The sequence below is a fragment of the Zonotrichia leucophrys genome, chromosome 27 (genome assembly GCF_028769735.1).
Source record: "Zonotrichia leucophrys gambelii isolate GWCS_2022_RI chromosome 27, RI_Zleu_2.0, whole genome shotgun sequence".
NCBI lineage: Eukaryota > Metazoa > Chordata > Aves > Passeriformes > Passerellidae > Zonotrichia > Zonotrichia leucophrys.
In genome coordinates, this window is record NC_088196.1 from 4,813,594 (window position 1) to 4,830,835 (window position 17,242).

At 54.5% G+C, this 17,242-nt stretch overlaps 2 protein-coding genes across 2 annotated transcripts; one reads left to right on the forward strand and one right to left on the reverse strand.

Annotated features, from left to right (window-relative positions):
• Positions 1 to 1,075: 1,075 nt before the first annotated feature.
• On the reverse strand, positions 1,076 to 7,106 carry LOC135458373 (parathyroid hormone/parathyroid hormone-related peptide receptor-like). The gene is made up of 13 exons (XM_064733491.1): positions 6,741 to 7,106; positions 5,757 to 5,862; positions 5,250 to 5,360; positions 5,009 to 5,133; positions 4,776 to 4,870; positions 4,288 to 4,462; positions 3,801 to 3,954; positions 3,601 to 3,661; positions 3,014 to 3,080; positions 2,669 to 2,767; positions 2,285 to 2,422; positions 2,158 to 2,199; positions 1,076 to 1,977 (listed from the first exon to the last, which is right to left on the reverse strand). Exons 1-13 carry the CDS (start codon positions 6,810 to 6,812, stop codon positions 1,654 to 1,656), a joined length of 1,569 nt encoding a protein of 522 aa, XP_064589561.1. The 5' UTR covers positions 6,813 to 7,106; the 3' UTR covers positions 1,076 to 1,653.
• Positions 1,567 to 14,511, forward strand: LOC135458375 (myosin light chain, embryonic). The gene is made up of 8 exons (XM_064733492.1): positions 1,567 to 1,632; positions 9,473 to 9,712; positions 10,520 to 10,547; positions 11,120 to 11,269; positions 11,801 to 11,974; positions 12,372 to 12,449; positions 13,176 to 13,219; positions 14,300 to 14,511. The coding sequence occupies exons 2-7, from the start codon at positions 9,626 to 9,628 to the stop codon at positions 13,202 to 13,204; spliced, it is 546 nt and encodes a 181-aa protein (XP_064589562.1). The 5' UTR covers positions 1,567 to 1,632; positions 9,473 to 9,625; the 3' UTR covers positions 13,205 to 13,219; positions 14,300 to 14,511.
• The last annotated feature ends 2,731 nt before the right edge of the window (positions 14,512 to 17,242 follow it).

The window sequence follows — 17,242 nt, forward strand, 5'->3', positions numbered from 1 at the left end:
GGCAGACCTGGAAAGAGAGCTCAGCAACAGTCCCAGGATCTGACACCTGCACTGGCTGCAGTTCAGACACCACAGGATTATTTGGGCCCCCTCAGAAACCAGCTCTGATCTGCTGGAGCTTTATTTAAAATAGTTTCCAGAATTCCCTCCCCACAGTCTGGGCAGGAATTGTTGCCCTGGTTTGAGCTCTGCACGTTCAGTGTGAACACAAGGGTGTTTCAGGGCAGACTGGCAGGGCTTTACAAGCTGTTGTGTTCCCCTTCTCACCCTGAAGGTTCATTGCTGCAATTAAAGATTGGAGTTTCAAAACAAAATGTAAAATCAGCCCCATGGTCTGAGCTGCCATCTGCTCCTCCCTGCCACTGGGAGCCAGCCCCATGTGAGGCACATGCTGGGGCTTCTCCCCTTGTTAACACTTCCCTCTGCTCCTGGTAGGATTATTGGAATTCCTCACCCCTCTCCCACCTCCCAGGAGCCTCTTGGGAAGAGAGTGATTAAATATTGATCAGTGCCAGGGAGCACAGATGTCAGCTTGCAGGGCTGTGTGAGGGCCATGGGAGGGCTGCTTCCTTCCCTGGGAACAAGGGAGCAGTGTGAGCAGCATTCCAGCTGCCCTCACAGGGGCTCTGCTGTCTTCCAAAGAGTCTAATTCCTTCCAAGAGATGATTTTAAATATGTACATCCCAGAGCCCTTCCCTGACATGCTCCTGGCTCTTTGTCCCTCCATTCCCTGTGACTCACTTTGCACCATAGCTTTTCACTGGAGGATATGGGAATGCACAGTTATTTACCTGGTGCCTGTCCTTAGCAAGAAATTCCTGCCTTGAGGAGCTGTGTAGGAAGAAGATGCTCCATGCTACCACCACCATGCTGTTTAATTTATCTGCCATCTACACAGCTCCTTGGGAAAGCTTTTCCCAGCAGGGCAGGGGCAGAGGGAGAGCAGACCAGGCTGGAATACAAGGATGGAAACAAGCCAGACAGACTCTCTTTATTCACTTCTTAACCTGCAATGAGATGACAGGGCCACGACAGTTGCATGCAGGGGCCTTTGTGGTAATGGATGAAGTGTTGGGGATTCAAGTGTTCCCTGCACCCTTCCAGGCCATAAAGTTTGTCCTGCCTTCTTCATCCCACCCTGTCCCAGTGCCTCCCGCTCCAGTTTGTGGCAGTGTGTTGGTGTTCACTCCATCCATGAGGGCAGGGTGAGGTGCAGAACAGCCCCACGGGCACTCTGTGCTCCCCCTGGCTGGACAAGGCTGGAGCTGGTGCTGGCTGGGGGAGTCTGAGGCAGGATCTGGCTCATGGGATGGGCTTTATCCCCCTGGAGAAGTCACCTCCCACTTGTGGGGGTAGGAGCGAGCACGGTGCTGTCTCCTGGTGAGGACTCAAGGCTTTGCACGCACAGAGATCACATCAGTCACTTGCACGTGGAGGAGAATGAGGTTTATGGCTTGGTTTTGGGCCGGGGTGGAGGAGGAGCGAGAGTTCGTGGTCCCTTTGCACCCTGGTTCTGACGGAAAGGGAGCTGGGTTGTTCTGGCTGCTGTCCCAGCCCTGGCTCTCCATGCAAGTGTAAGCAGAGCCCGAAGTGTGAGGATCAGCTTCCTTCCAGGCCCATCTGCATGCCCAGGTGAGAAATCCACCCTCTTGTTCACAGCATCGTCTCCAGCTCCTTGCTGGGCTTGGGCTGGCACTGAGTCAGCTCTGTCAAATCCCCCGTGGGCTCCCCCCGGCCCCTCTGGCTCGGTTCCTGCGCGGGGATGGAGCCGGGGATGGAGCCGGGCGGGCGGGGCCGGGTCGGGAGCAGCATCCCCCGGGCGCCGCCCGCTGCCCGCCCCGCCAGGCCGGTGCTGAGGCTCCGCGGGGCCCCGCAGCCCCCGGGGCCGGCGCAGCAGCAGCTCCCGGGCCGCGCCGGCTGCCCCAAGTGCAGCGCCAGCAGCCTGCGGAAATGAGCCTTCCTGATCTCGGCCTGCACCTGGGGGAGCAGAGGGGGTGCTGTGCCCGAGACACCAAAACCGCCTTGCCTTGCCCTTTTCCCCTTTCCCTCCCTTTCCCTCCCAATCCTATTGAGAGGGACCCATCTGAGCTTTTTGCTCTGGTTATCACAGCCCGGGGCTGGAACAGGGAGCTTTAGCTCCTCACTCTTCCCACTTACCTCCCCATTGCAAAAGCAGTAGATAAAAGCCACAAAGAAACCCTGCCAAGAGACCAAAAGAGGTGGAGAGTGAGGCCCCTGAGCCTCCCTGGATGAAGGTCCCTCAGTGCTGGGAGTGCCAGCCCACCTGGGAGGAGTTAAAGAGCATCTCGTAGTGCATCTGGATCTGCCACAGGAGCCCGGAGACCTCGGTGTAGGGCATGGCCATGAACACCACGTAGTGCACTCCGAAAAGCGGCATCAGCACCAGCGTGGACTTGAGCAGCTTCCTGAAAGGAGAGACCTCAGAGCCATTCCCAGGGCCTGCAGGGCAGCCCCCAGCCCCACAGTGGCCAGGCTGGAGGTGGGAGCAGGAAGAGCTCAGAACTCCAGAGCCAGGCCTCAATCCAGTGGCTGCCACTGTCCTGCCACCCTTCCTCACTCCTGCAGCCCTTCCCACAGCTCTGCTCCTCCTCCTCGGGGAGCCATCCGGGCTGAACAGGCAGACACGAGGCTTTGGGGCTGCCTGCACTTGCCTGTACTGCTGCCTGGGGTCCAGCTTGCCCGTGGTGCTCTCCCAGAGCTTGGAGGCCAACACCCGGACGATGTTGAGGAAGAGGAAGAAGTTCACCTGCCAAGAGACACCCAGGGTGGTGGTGGGGTCTGCCCGAGGAGCCCCAGGGACACAGACAGGCAGGGACATGGCAGTGATGCTGTGGTCAGAGCAGGAGGGAGCAGAGCCCCTGGATCCCTCTGGGCTCTCCCTGGGTGCTGGAGTGCCTGGGACAAAACTCCAGCGACCACAAGTGAACAGCTCTGGTCTCTGTCAATCCCCTTTCCCCAAAAGGAATTTGGAGTTCATCCACAGGATTCTTACCACGACTGCAGCCAGAATGGGGACCTGATAAATCCACTTCATGTTCCCTGCACTGAGGTCCCAGCACCTGAGAAGAGCAGTAAAGAAACTCCTTGGAGAAATCTGACTCCACTGGGAAGAATGGCTCCCTGTACCCCCAACTCCCAATCTCCACCCCTTGATGGGCTTTGTGTAAATCTTGAGCTGTGGCTACAAGCATTTGTAACCATCATGGTGGGGCAAAGCAGGTCTAAATGAGCATTAATGTTCCCAAGGGCTCCTTGACCACCTCATCCCAAACCCCTATTGTTCATATGATGGCCTTTCTCCTTTTAAAGTGTCTCACTCCAGAATGTGCCCTTTACCATCCATCTCAGCTGTTTATTGATCAATTTATGCTGCAAACCTGCATCCACCATCTTCCCAAACACAGAACAAAACCACTATCACTCTGCATTACTGACAATTCTATGAACAAGCCTTGTTCCCTCCTGCTGTTCTTTTTGAAAATTTTCATTTCCAAAAAGCTCTGGTGCCCACAGATACTTTGCTGGCATTTGCAGCACTCTTGCCCTCCCAGAGGCCCTGGAGAAGGTGGGTGTACATACTGTGTGTCTGCCAGCGAGGCCCTGACGCTGGCCCAGATGGACACAAACACAGCAGGGAGACCTGGAAGGGCAGGGACAGCGTGAGGAGCAGGGTTGGAGCATCACCTTTGCACATCCAAGCAGTTCCTGCATCCCACTGCCCTTCCCATTCAGCCATGGCCAATGCCACAGCTCCCGGCTGGAACTGGGTCTGTGCTCACCCCAGCCGATGATGATGAGGACCCACAGGTAGTTCTTGTTGGAGAGGAAGGCCATGAAGATCAGGCTGTGCAGGTAGAGACCTTCCACCAGGATCCAGTAGTGGTTGGTGGCCAGAAAATAGAGGAACAGAGTCACCACCACCTTGCAGCCAACCTGTGGGAGATGCCTGTGTCAGGCTGGTCCCCAAATGCAAAACCTGGTGGCTTTTGCTTTCTGGTCACCAAAACCCAGCTGTGGCCCATGTTCCTCTTGCAGAGACCTGCATCTCCTCTGGGATATTCCAGCATCTTCCTTCCCACAGGACAGGTATTCCCTGTACACAGGCCAAGGTACTCTGTGGCTCTAGTGTGGCACCAGGACAGGCAGGAGCTGGGCAGAGCCAAACCGGACCTTCATCCCCTCCCCCTGAGCAGCCTGGGGGGATCCCAAGCACATCCCATTGCATCAGGGCTCCCAAATCCCCCTTTGCCCCCATGCACCACTTGCCAGGTGTGCCCGCTGTCCTGGCAGGGGAGCCCTGAACTCGTCCTCCCTCCTGTCGGCGTCGCTGGGCGCCGTGCCCGAGTAGAGCACCAGGTCCTTCAGGAAGATGCTGAGGGCCCGGCAGATGAAGGAGGTGAAGAGGTGCACGTGGATGTAATTGCGTGTGCAGTGCAGGCGCCTGCAGAGAAGGGATGTGAGCCAACCAAACCCCAGCTGCCCAACCACACTCAGGCTCAGGCAATGGGGGCTCTCAGAGGGGGCTCTGGGCTGTCTGGGCACAGAAACCACAGCTGGGAGCAAGGGTGGAGACATCAGGAGCTGGTCACACAGGGCAAGTTTGGGGCTTTGGGAAGTTTGTGTTGGCTGATGTTTGTGCTGGGTCTGGGGTTGTTCCCATTCCTTTGGGGGCTGCCCCTCCCCAGGCTCGTGTGTGGGGACAATGGGATGGGTTCCTGTTCTCCCACACGGGAGGGACTTTGGCCTCTCCTTACTTGAAGTAGGAGAGGATGCAGACAGCGACGATGAGGGAGGCCAGGGAGATGGAGTAGCCCACGGTGTACATGAGGTGCAGGCGGTCAAACACCTCCTGGAAGAGAAGGACTGAGCTCCACCTCCCTGCCAGAGCACAGGGGCAGCAGGGCTGCTTTGAGGAGCAGGGAGGGAAGAGCCCCTGCCCCCAGCACTTCCCCTGGCCCCCATCACACCCCTGCACAAACAAGGTCACCTTCTGGTGCCTCCGGCTCTCGGAGGAGAAGAGCAGGGCACACTCGGTGTAGTTGGCCCAGGTCTTGTTGATGCTGAGAGCCATGGCCCAGGTCCCATAGGCACTGCAGTACCTGTAGGCGTGACCTGGGAACAGCAACGAGCACTGTGGCAGCAGAAGGGCCCGTGGGAAGCCCAGAATGTCCCTGCTCCGTGGATTGTCACCAGGGTGAGGTCACTCTCTGCCCAGGTACAAGACTTGCCTTTGTGGTTGAAGTCGTAGATGTAATCAGGGCAAGGCACTGACACCTCCTGGCTGGGGGAGCCCCTTGGCCAGCAGATGATCCCATCCCACTCTGGAGGGCAGCTGGGGTCTGGCCAAAGAGCAAAGACACATCTCACATCTCAAGCCTCAGCATAACCTCTGGCTTCCCCAGGTGTGTGCTGGAGCAGGGGGAGGAAAACTCTGCCACAGATTCCCCTGGGCTGAGAGAGGGAGAAGCTGCAGGGGCCAGGGAAGGGGACACATCCCACCTCTCCCAGATGGGGCAAGGCCCCTGCCCAGCTCTCCTTTCTGGTGTACATGGAGCTGTCTGGAAAATGCTGGAGCCAGTGCTGGCTGCACCCAGAGCACAGATGGTGCCATGAGCTCCACAAAGCCCCAGGAGCTGGGTGTCCTCAGCCCCATCCCACCCCAGCAGAGAGGACAGCATTCCCCATGGTGTAACCAGCTCCACCAGGGCTGGCTCACCCAAGCACACAGACAATACCTTTGATCTTCTCCAGCTGGGCCTTTATGTCCCTCTGACACTTTTCCTTGGCCTCCACCAGGAGATAGATCTGCTCTTCTTTTGTGAGAACATCATCAGGATCGACCTGCCCAGACAAAACCCAGGTGTCACCCCAGTGACAACCCCTTGGCTCAAGTCATGGCATGGCTGTGCTCTCCCAGCCCTCTCCAGGACAGTCAGGTTTGGGTGGCTTTGGGTACATTCAACAACACGGGGAAGAGAAAAGCTCTTCCTGCATTCCTGCTCTCATTTTTCCTTCTTCCAAGGCTGATGATGACTCCAAGCCCCTTCCCACCCTCTCCATGGTCATTTCTGCTCATGGTTATATGCAGAAATCAGTGGCCTGTTGGGCTCCTGCCCCAGCTCCCTGTCACCCACCAGCAGCAGTGCTGGGTGTCCCTGTTGCCCGTGCTGAGCTGGACAAAGCTGAGCTGACCAGGGTGAGGACACAGCTTTGGGAGTGAACAGGAGCTGGGATGCAGAAGGGTCACTTTCCCCAGACTGCATCCAGTGAGAACAGCAAATCCAGCCCCAGAGAGGAGATCCAGGACTCCCGTCCATGCTCTTCCCCAAAGCAGCATCTGGGTGGGTGAATGGGGGCAGAGAGGGATCCTGGGGGTGCACCAGCAGGACGGGGCCTGGCTGTGGGAGTCTCACTGGCTGTGCCCAGCTCTGCCTCCAGCCCCTCCTGCAGTGCCCGTAATGCGCCCGCTCTGCCCGCCCGCTCTCCGAGGCACCGACCCCTGCCCTGGATGTGTCCGAGAAATGGAAAAGCCATCACGCTGCAGTGCCCCCATGGCTGCTGGAAAGCTTTTAGCAGCAGTGGAGATGCTCTCCCCTCCTGCCCAGCAGCTCTGCAGAGCAGGACAGAGCCGGGAGCACAGCCGGCTCTGCCCGGGCCAGCGGCACAGCATTTAAAGCCAGGAGAGGGAGCGGGGCAGCCCCGGGGCCACGCAGACTTACCAGAGCCGAGCTCAGGAGGCAGCAGCAGAGGAGAGTCACCAGGAAACCTCCCACAGGGCCAGATGTCCCCATGGTGCCACCGTGTCACTCGGATGGGGACTTCAGCGAGCAGAACGGCTGCCAGTGGTGGAGAGGGCTGGCGTGCTCAGCAGGACAGAGCATCTTCTGGGAGCACCCTCCTGGCCGCCAGCCCCACCGAGGTGAGGGGGCACTGGGGGCACAGCCCGTCCCTGGGAGATCAGGGCTGGGTGAGTTCCTTGTCGCTGTGGGATCCCTATAGGGATCTGCTCCCAGGCTCTCCAGGCAGGGGGGTTTCTCCCCCCACCATGCTCGATCCTATTCTCTCTTTGTGTCTTGCCTGCTTTAAGCAGCTCCAGGAGCGTGTGCAAACAATTCCCGTTCGGATGGGGATGGCTGAGGTTTATTGGCTTAGCCCAAGGTGCTAAAATCCTCTTCATTCAAGGCAGATTCCTCTTCTCTTTTCAGAAACTTCTCTCACTGCTTGGTGGCTCATTTTTCAGCTGTCACAGCATTCCCCCACTGCCCCCATGCTCCTAAGTCCCTTCTGGCCCCAGACTGGTCCCAAGTAGCAGGAGGAAGGTGGGGAAAATGCCAGCGAGGTGGCTGGAGGCAGGGAGGCAGAGGGTGCAAGCACGTGGGCAGCACCTTGAGCTGATGCTCCCGCGATGGGATGTCTTTCAGGCAGATGCCAGTTTAACCCTTTTCCTTCTCCAGGGGCTGGGTGTGTTTTAGGGATGTGCTGGGATGTGTCCTGCTCTCCCAGGCACCCACAGTGACCTCAGGGCATATCTGCATTCAGTGTCCTCGGGAGAGGGGCTGGAGGTTCCATCCTGGGGCAGGGGGTGGAGGGAGCAGCCACCCAGATGGGTCCCACACCATCACTGGGCATCAGGTCAGAGCTGGTCCCATGTCACCATCCCTTGTCACCTGCATCCCCCTGATGGCCCCAGGGCTGTCCCCTGCCTTTCAGGCTCATGCTGATGCCCAGCTTGCTGCCACCACCCAGCCAGTTCCAACACCCAGCAGCCCGAGCGTCCCCCCGGGCACAGAATGAGGCACAGAGAGAGGGGAGCCCTCTTTCCCCAGGCAGGTTGTCATTAGGAATGAGGCTGGAATTCAGCAGCCCAGTGCCAAATCCCTGGAACAGCAGCTCCCAGCCTGGGCCCCTCCCCTGGCGCACACAATCCATGTTCAGACACGGCTCTTGCTGCCTCTGTGAGAGCCCCAGTCCTGCACAGAGCAGCAGAGCCCCCGAGCCTTCCTTGGGTACTCCTGGCAAGGCAGCTCGCTCTGCTCCCAGCCTGAGCCCCCCTGACTGTGTGATAGGGTCAGAGCCTGGCCAAGGGAACACAGCAAATCCCAAGGGCTCAGGAGGGGCTGCTGCTCCTGCTGAGGAATCCATCAGACAGCAAAACAAGCCCACGGTGGCCATCAGCTGAAAATCAAGGAGGGACTGGGGACATTGTCTGCAGCTGCCTGTCTCCACTGCCCGAGCCACGGCGTGGGTGTGACACCAGCTCTGCCAGCAGCTCCTCGGGATGCTGCACGGGCATGAGGGTGAGCAAGGGACAAACAGTCAGACTGAACCATGAATGTTTTCTGAAGGCTCTGCTGGGTGTAATTTCTGACCCAGAAGCTGCTGGGGGTGAAGATGGAGTTAAGGTGAGGTTATTTTGGTGTCGATGGATGCTGAGGGGGAGGCAGCTCAGGGGCAATTTAATTCCTGACCCAGGCTCTGAGTTCAAACTTAGCAAAACATGTTGAGTTTTTTTGCGAAATGACTCTTTATATTCTAGAGAGCTCTGGAAAGCAATGATTGCAAATGACATCCATCCAGCCCCCTCAGCCCCCCAGTCCCTGCTAGCAATGAGGAGATGATGGCACACAGAGAATTCCCAGCAGTTTGTGGCTGCTCCCTCCTCCGGAATGACCCCCGTAACTCCTCCTTTGCCCTGGTGCCCCACACATCTTGTCTAAGCTGATGGTTTAGAATGTCTCAGTAAAACCCTCAAGCCCCATTTTCTGGGATGCTGAACTTCAGTGGGTTCTGTGCCTTTGTGAGTCTTCAGTTGGGAGAGGAGGGTGAGAGCAGGAGCATCTCCCACCAGAGCCTGCCCAGCATCTGGAGAGGAGCCAAATGGAGCCTCCATCTGCCCTGCAGGTTTGGGAGGTGCTTGGGATGGGTTGTGCAAAGCTGGGAAAGATTTGTGCTTTGGCCATCATTTCCATTTCCTCATTAGCCGCCCTGAGGCAGGTGAGCACCTACACTGGTCCTTTCCAGGGCTCAAGCTCAGCCCTGGGGAGAGACTGGGACAAAGCAGAGCCTGAGTGTGAGGCCAAGGGAGTGTTCGGAGAGTTGTGAGCTCCTTTGAAGCAGCCCTTTGTAAACCCTGCTCTTAGAAGGGCTCTGCAGCGCCGGCCCTCGCAGCCTGCCCGCAGACAGGCGCATTTCATCGTGGCTATCAGGGCAGGTTTCTCAGCCATCCTGTTGCTATTTTCTTGCCTGGCCCCCGTGGCCATCCGCGTTTAGGTTTCAGCGATCATTTAGCAAGCAGCCCCCATGCAGCCCACCCGGTGCAGGTGCTGGAGGGGGACACGTCCCCCCTGTACAGCTGAGGGGGGGGCTGGTGGCTCCGTGGAGCCAGGAGCCGATGACAATGGGCAATTGTCAAATTGGGGCCCCTCTCGTTTGAGTTTTCTTCCTTTTATAGTAAGTAGCAGTTGCTCCAGCAGCTGGCCTGCCCCTCCAGGGTGAGCACTGGGCTCCGTATATAAGGGAAGGAGCAGCCTTTGCCTTTCATCCCTCCGTTCCTTCCCTCGCTGGGCGGCACGACTCATCCCGCACCTCCGCGAATCCCGGCGCGATGCCGCTCAAGAAACCCGACCCGAGGAAGGAAGCGGCCAAAGCAGCTCCCGGCCCGGAGCCTGCCTTCGATCCCAAGAGCGTGAAGGTGAGTGAGGAATGAAGGCGTCACCGTGCTCCTCCGCGCCTGTCATCTGCCAGGCACGGGCGATGCAAAGCGCTCTGCAAATGGCATTAGCCAGGCTGCAAGCCAGCCTTGGGAGGGGAAAATGATGCGATGGTGTGGATGCAGCAGGCTGGGAGTGATGCTGTCCCTGCTTGGGGAGGTGTCTCAGTGGGGGGAACCAGGACACCACTCCCAGAGCTGCGGCTGCAGTCAAACCCCCAGCTCCTGCTGAGACCCCGTGTCGGGGCCTCAGGAGCAATAAAAAGCCGCTCTGCCACCCACTGCCTCCATCACAAAGTATTTTGTTGCCTGTGTTGCCTCCTCCACATAAGAGCATCCTTTATCTGACAGCTCCACAACAGGAACTCGCTTTTTCCATGATTCCTCCGGATACTTCAATTTTTAAGCCATAGCTGTGGCAGGAGAGTTATTAAGAGCAGGCTCAGCATGGAGGCTGTTTAATCACTTGAACTTGAGATCAGGCCCTAAAATAATGTCCTTTCCACCCAAAATAATCCTGACTGTGGTCTGAGCATCCCTCCTTGCCTGCCAGGTAGCATCCCACCCTGCTGCTGCCAGCTGTGCTCCCCACAGGGATGTCAGCTCCACAGCGAGGGCAGAAGCAGTCGGGGACACAGCTCAGCCAGACATGGCATAGAAATGGGACATGGCATGGATATGGCCCCCTGCCCTGAGCCTGGGGGGGAGAGGTCCAGAGGGGAAAGTTCCTTTGCTCCCTCCAGCAGCAGTCCACTTCTCACGCCCAGCTCTGCTTCCTTCTCTTTACAGATTGAATTCACGGCAGAGCAGATTGAAGGTGAGTGCTGAGTTCAGCTTCTCTCAGAGATGGCTTTAGAAATGGGGAATCCTTTTTCCAGGTAGTTTTCACCACAGACTTAAGAGCTGAGGCCCCACACATTAAATCCCCTGTTGGGGGAGAGGCCAGCAGGATCCAGAGCCTGGCAGGGAAAAGGTATTTTTCATTCATGGTGCAAGATGCAGCCTGGGTCAAAGTTAGGGTGTCTGGTGGGAGGAGAAGCCTCTGGTGACACAGGGACAGCCCCAGAGAGTGGAGATCTGAGTGGAAAAGGGGACAAGTACGGATGTCCTGCAGCAAAGCCAGCTGCTGAGAGTGCAGGGATCCAGCAGGTCACCCAGCCAGCTCTGCAGAGGTGACAGAACCTGCTCGAGCAGCCAAGTGACTCTCTAAGGAGCCTGGCAAACCTCAGCCCACGTTGCGCAAGCTCACTCGGGGCTGGATGCATTCAGAGGGCACATTCAGAGGGCACAACGTGCACGTGTCTGTCCCTTGTCCCTTCCCTGCCTGCCAGGCACGATGTGCTTCCCTGGAGTGGGAATGGGGTCACTCCAAGCTCTTGTTCCCTGCAGAGTTCCGAGAAGCCTTCGGGCTGTTTGACCGGACGCCTGCGGGGACGATGCAGATCAGCTTCGGCCAGTGCGGGGACGTCCTGCGGGCCCTCGGCCACAACCCCACCAACGCCGAGGTCCTCAAGGTGCTGGGCAGGCCCAAACCAGAAGGTGACAGCAAGCTGGGGACAGGGTGGGACAAGCAATTCCTGTGCTCCCTGGTAGAGGGTTACATTCATTGCCTGTAGGAAGAACCCTGCAAGGTGAAGGAACTGGGAAGGAAATTATGCAGACAGGCTTCATTCCTGTGTGATTCCTTCACTCCCTTCTCCATACCATGGGGGATGACATAGGGGATAGGCAGTCCTCACACAGGAATGGTGGCAAGTGATGCTTAGCACACTGAACTGGTGCAAACTGGTAAAACCAGCCCAGTCCCAGTGTGGCCACATTACTGTGGTGACAGATGACACAACTGATGGTTTAGTTTTGGGCTGATATCAGGGGTCTCTGTGCAGTCCCCTGATGTTAATTCTTCATTCCTCATAAGGATCTTCCAATCTCAACTCTAATACAATAGTTCTGTCTCCTCATGGGGTTTCTCTGATGGAAAAGAGACCAAGAGAGTTAATCAGGAGATGCTCACAGGCTGAATTCAGCCCCGTGAGGGTTCATCTCTGACCCCATCTCCTCCTCTTCCAGAAATGAACACAAAGATGCTGGACTTTGAGACCTTCCTGCCCATCCTGCAGCACTTCACCCGCAACAAGGAGCAGGGCACCTTCGAGGACTTTGTGGAAGGGCTGCGTGTCTTTGACAAGGAGGGCAACGGGATGGTGATGGGGGCTGAGCTGCGCCATGTGCTGGTCACGCTGGGTAAGGCTGCCCCGGGGGCAAGGCATGGGCCCCGAGCTCTTTCTGGGCAAGAGGCTGAGGTAGCTGCCTGGTGTCACATATCACAGAGGCCCTTCTCACTCTGCTGCTCACAGGCTCTTGTAGGAGTCAATAGTCCTGAATGTGTGGCCATTTCCACCTCATGGCACAGCTTCATGCATGGAGGAGGCAAGATGGGGACTCCAGAACAGCCTCAGTAATCAGACAACAGTTGCAGTGTGGCTCTGTCTCCACCATCTCCCACCAGCATTCCTCAGTAGTGGCACACAGCTCTGCTTTAATCCCTTCTCCTCCCTCTGGTGTCTCTGGTTATCTGGAAGAAGGGTAGGTCCTGTCAGGTTGAAAACCCTTCCCTCACCTCTCCATCCTCCTGTTCCAGGAGAGAAGATGACAGAAAGCGAGGTGGAGCAGCTCATGGCAGGGCAGGAAGATGCCAATGGCTGTATCAACTATGAAGGTAAGGGCAGGACATTCCCACTGGGGCCATCTCAGACACGGCTGTCTTGTCTTAGGGTGCAAAATGCATCCTCTGCAAGGGCTCTGCTTGGACCTGATGTTCTCAATGGTCTTTTCCAACCTTAATATTCCACAATTCTGTGACACTGTGAGCACTGGAAGGGAGGTGTGGACCACCCTCCAAAGCCCTTCCAAAAAAGCACTGAGACATGTCAGCCGGGGTGGGAACAAGGTGCTTGTGCCAGTGATTTCCAGGAAAAGCAGCTGAAGACAGCATGTTTCCAAGGAGTTCAGGGCTGTTTTATCCACAGTTTTGGCACTGTTTTGTTGCAATCTATTGAAAATAAACAAAGCCAGCATCTTTCCCAGCAGAGGCTAATTGGGAACATTTGGAGACCTGGATCACTCGCTGCTCCAAGAGGGTGAAAATCTGGAATAGGAGGTGGTTAAATTTAGGAACCCCTAAAATTGGAGAGCAGCGAGGAAAAGAGGAGACCCATTTCCCTTGGCCTCAGAAAAATGGGGATGATGGTACTGGCTCATCTCCAAGGGTTGGCACCACTCTGACCAGGCTGGGGATGGCATGCAAACAGTGGGGACAGAGAGAGGAATATTAGCCCTGGCACAGCATCCCTTTCATCCCTGGGGGTCTGGGCTGGGGTCCCCCCTGCTGCCTCCTCCCAGCTCACAGCATGTCCTGACCCCTCACGTTCTCATTTCTCCTCAGCTTTTGTCAAGCACATCATGTCTGGCTGAAAGGAGAAACTTCAGGTGAGTTCAGCGGCATCTCCTGCTGCTCACTCCAAAACTGGAAATCCTGCAAGTAACAGCCAGGGGCAGGGAAACCAAAACCCAAACCTGCAGTGGATTAATCCCAGCTCTGAAGGCACAAAAGTTGTGTTGATGATAAGGAATTTCATTTGTAACTCCTGCCAATTAAAATTTATCAGGACAGAATCACAACTAAGATGGTCCTTTGTGGTCTGGGTAATTGGGTGGAGTTTCTGCCCAGAAAGAAAGAGGTGGTTTAGGATGCCAAGTTTTCTGACATGCCAGAAGCTGAGGGGGTCAACAGCAGCCTGTGGAAATCAATATTTTTAAACCTGCATCAGTGAATGACTCGATGCTAAGAAAATATTTAGTACTTAGAGAGGAAATTTCCAAACTGAGAAATATCAACATTCCCATTAATGTAACAAAGAATAAGGAAAATGTACCACGGATGTTTGTTAAACTTTTTCATGTTCCTTAAGGTCTGCCTGAGGAAAACAGAGAAACATTGCTAAGGGGATGAGGTTTCTTTGAGGCTGAATTATCCCTCTAAAATCTACTCAATTGAAAAGAAAATCCAAATTGCTGCCTGGCCCCAGCTTCCCCATCAATTTCTTATGATTTCATTATCTATTTAATTTTTTAAACATTTCTCCTACCCCTCAGCTATATAAAAGGCAGGAGGCCAGGGGGAAAAAAAAAGTAAAAATGACCTTCAGATAGTGCTAAATACACAAATTAAACATTTAAAAATCTCTCCCCTCCCAAAATCTCTTTAAACATCAGAAGGTTAAATGCAGACAGACAGAAGTCTGAACTTTGAATGTTCAGCTTCCTTTTTATCTCCTTTTTAATCCATTTCTCCCCGGTTCCTGTTCATCAGCTCAGCAATATAGAAGGTTGGGTGGCACACGCTGACAGGAGATTTAATTCTTCACATAACTATTTGCATATAAAACTCTTTTTTAAATGGTATTGAATTACAGCTTTTGACATTTTGGGTTCATCTGAGAAAGAATATTCTGAATACTCTCATCCCAAAGATTCTTTGCATTCAGGCCTCTCCCATTTGTCTCCCAGGCTCTCAGGAATGCTTGAACCCAGCAAGAAGAGAAGATTCCTCCATGCATGTCTTTTCCCTGGATGTTTTGCCTAAGCCACCATTGGCCACCACGTGTGTGTGCCTGTGCCTGGTACTCAGTGACATATCTGCAGCTAGGTTTTAAACCTCAAGTTACTCTTTTCAGGTTTTTCCTGTGACATTTGTCTCATTAAATTTCATTCCTTCCTCCCTGAAATGGTTTGTCTGCTTTGGCTTGGGTCTACTTATTGACACGGTGGGTGGAGGAGACCCCTTGGTAACAGGGTATTTCCATGGAGAGGGGGAAAAGGCAGGGATTGCAAAGAGTTCAGACTTGTAAATGAGGATCCTCAGCCCACCCTTGGCACTGGTCAGGAGCTGGGCTGCAGCCTGGTCACCTCTTGCTGATGCAGACCTGGAGCAAGGAGAGCCCAAGGGGCAGGTTGCATCAAAGACACACCCTTTGGTTTTGGGAGGTTCTTAATTTCCTCTCTGCCCTAAAACCAATCCTCTTCCAAAACTGTAGGCCATCCATTCTTCATCACACTGTCCCACGAGCATTCCCTCCAGGTCCAGGCTGAACAGCACTGGAGGAAAGAGGGAGAGGCCCTTAAAGCCCCAAAACATCCGAAAAGCATGAAAATCATTCTTTGTTCTGTATCAATGAGACATCCAAAAGTCTAGTTTTGAAGGTTTTCAGAAAGCTGACTCCTGCTGAATCAGCAAGGGAGAAGAAAAATGGGGAAAGAACAGATATTTCTGGGCCAGGTCCACCCTCATGGGGTGTGGGTAATGTCCTGCCAGGATGGGGTCCCTGGATGGTTCCTCTCCAGGCAGAGGGTGTGTTCCAGCCAGGAGCTGTCTGGGGGCTGTGTGATACCAGCTGGTGACTCTCTCTCCCCCTCTTCCTACCTGCAAAGCAATCTTCAGAGCACCACCACAAGCGGTGAATAATTCATGACACATAACTCAGCCTTCCCATCAGCAGAACACCTGGGAGCAGAAAACACTTTCCTTTGATTTGTTCCTTATTCCAACGTCCTCCCTCAGCCTTTGACTAGAAATCGAAGGCACTTTGCTCTGATGTGTTGGCTTCAGCTGCCACTCGCTCGTTCCTGTGCAGTGACTGAGTAACAGCTGCTTCCAATTCCCACTGTTTGATTCAACCACTCATAAAAAGCAACATAAGCTGTTTATAGATGCAAGATTAGATTTGAGCTCCCCTTTGTGCTGTTCCCACAGCTTCCATGGGACAGGATCTGTGCACCTCGTGTTTTTAATGTGCTGTCTGTGCTTTAACCTCCTGGAACACCGTGGTGACAGGGCCAGAAGGGACCCTGCTCGCTGCACACTCGCTCTGGGGTCACGTTTGTCCTTGTCACTGCTGTGGCACTGGCTCCTGCAGCAGAACGTGCTGTGGCAGAGAGGAATGGAGCAGAGGAGAGGTGGGGACCTGCCTCAGCTCACACAGGAAATCCACAGCAGGGACTGGGGGCCCTGGAGCTGTGATATCCCTGCTATAACCACAATATCCCTGCTGTAGCCATGATATTCCTGCTGTAGCTACAATATTCCTGCTGTAGCCATGATATTCCTGCTGTAGCCATGATATTCCTGCTGTAGCCACGATATTCCTGCTGTAGCCATGATATTCCTGCTGTAGCCATGATATTCCTGCTGTAGCCATGATTTTCCTGCTGTAGCCACGATATTCCTGCTGTAGCCATGATATTCCTGCTGTAGCCATGATTTTCCTGCTGTAGCCATGATTTTCCTGTACAGCCACAAGATCCTTACTAGCCTTGGTATCTCTGCTAGCTAATAATAATAATAATAATAATAATAATAATAATAATAATAATAATAATAATAATAATAATAATAATAATCCTGCTGTAGCTGTGGCATCCCTCCCTGCAAGCCAAGAGGCTGCACTCTCACTGCAGAGCACAGGCCTTGTGTTTGAGCCCCCAGCTTCCATGGGGAAAGGAGTATAACACCAAATTAAAATCAAACTGAGACCTGCGAAGAGACAGACGGAAGGGTGGGAAATGACAAATACAAGAAAACAGTTTTCCATGTGAAATATCCAGCCCCTGAGGGAAGAGCCAGCCACACTTTACTTTAGGGACCTGTTGTGTGTCTTTAAGATAAAGCAGAGCTGGTTTGTAGCAGAGCAGGTTGGAATGATGCACTTGAACAGGCACAGTATGTATGTCTGTACCTCTGCTTGTGCCTCCTCCTGGCAAGGCTGCTCCCCTCCTCCTCTGGAAAAGCTGAGGATTCCCCAGAGAAAGCAGCTTTAGTCCCATGGACATTTATAAAAACATTTCTGGGTGCCAGTGAGTGACCCCACAGGCAGAACTGCAGTGTAGGACTGAGGAGCCTCTGTAAATCCAGATGTCCAGAGACAACAGCAAACCCTGACCTTTTACAGTTTGGATGTTTTACATGAACTCCAAGGGACTCTGAGGAGAGGTACAAGGAGCCCCCACGCTCCGGAGGGCCTGTATCTCCTCAGGCTGTGATAAGACAGATTCTCATACCAAAGAAGGTCTGGAAGTCAGTTCTGTGCCCCGGGGAATGGGAGAGACAGATGGAGCCAGCTTTTATCCCCGGGAGGAGTTATCTGCAGTGCATGAGATCAGGAGCAGGGTGAATATGGACTGTGCTCCTTGAAAGGCTCCTTCCTTGGAGCCCCACACCACGTACACACACCACCATCATCATCATCAGTGAGTGAGGCCAAAGGCCTTGTGACTTCACTGTCATGTTACTCACACCCTCCTTTTATCTGACAAAATGGCTTGGAACAACCTGATTAGGAAACCAGGTGTCCATCCCAGGGCACAGCACTGCTCTGCAGTTAAAATTTGTTATTTGTCTCAGGTGAAGGATTGAAGAAAGCCCTGCCTGCTCACACCCTGAATGCAAAGACCCGC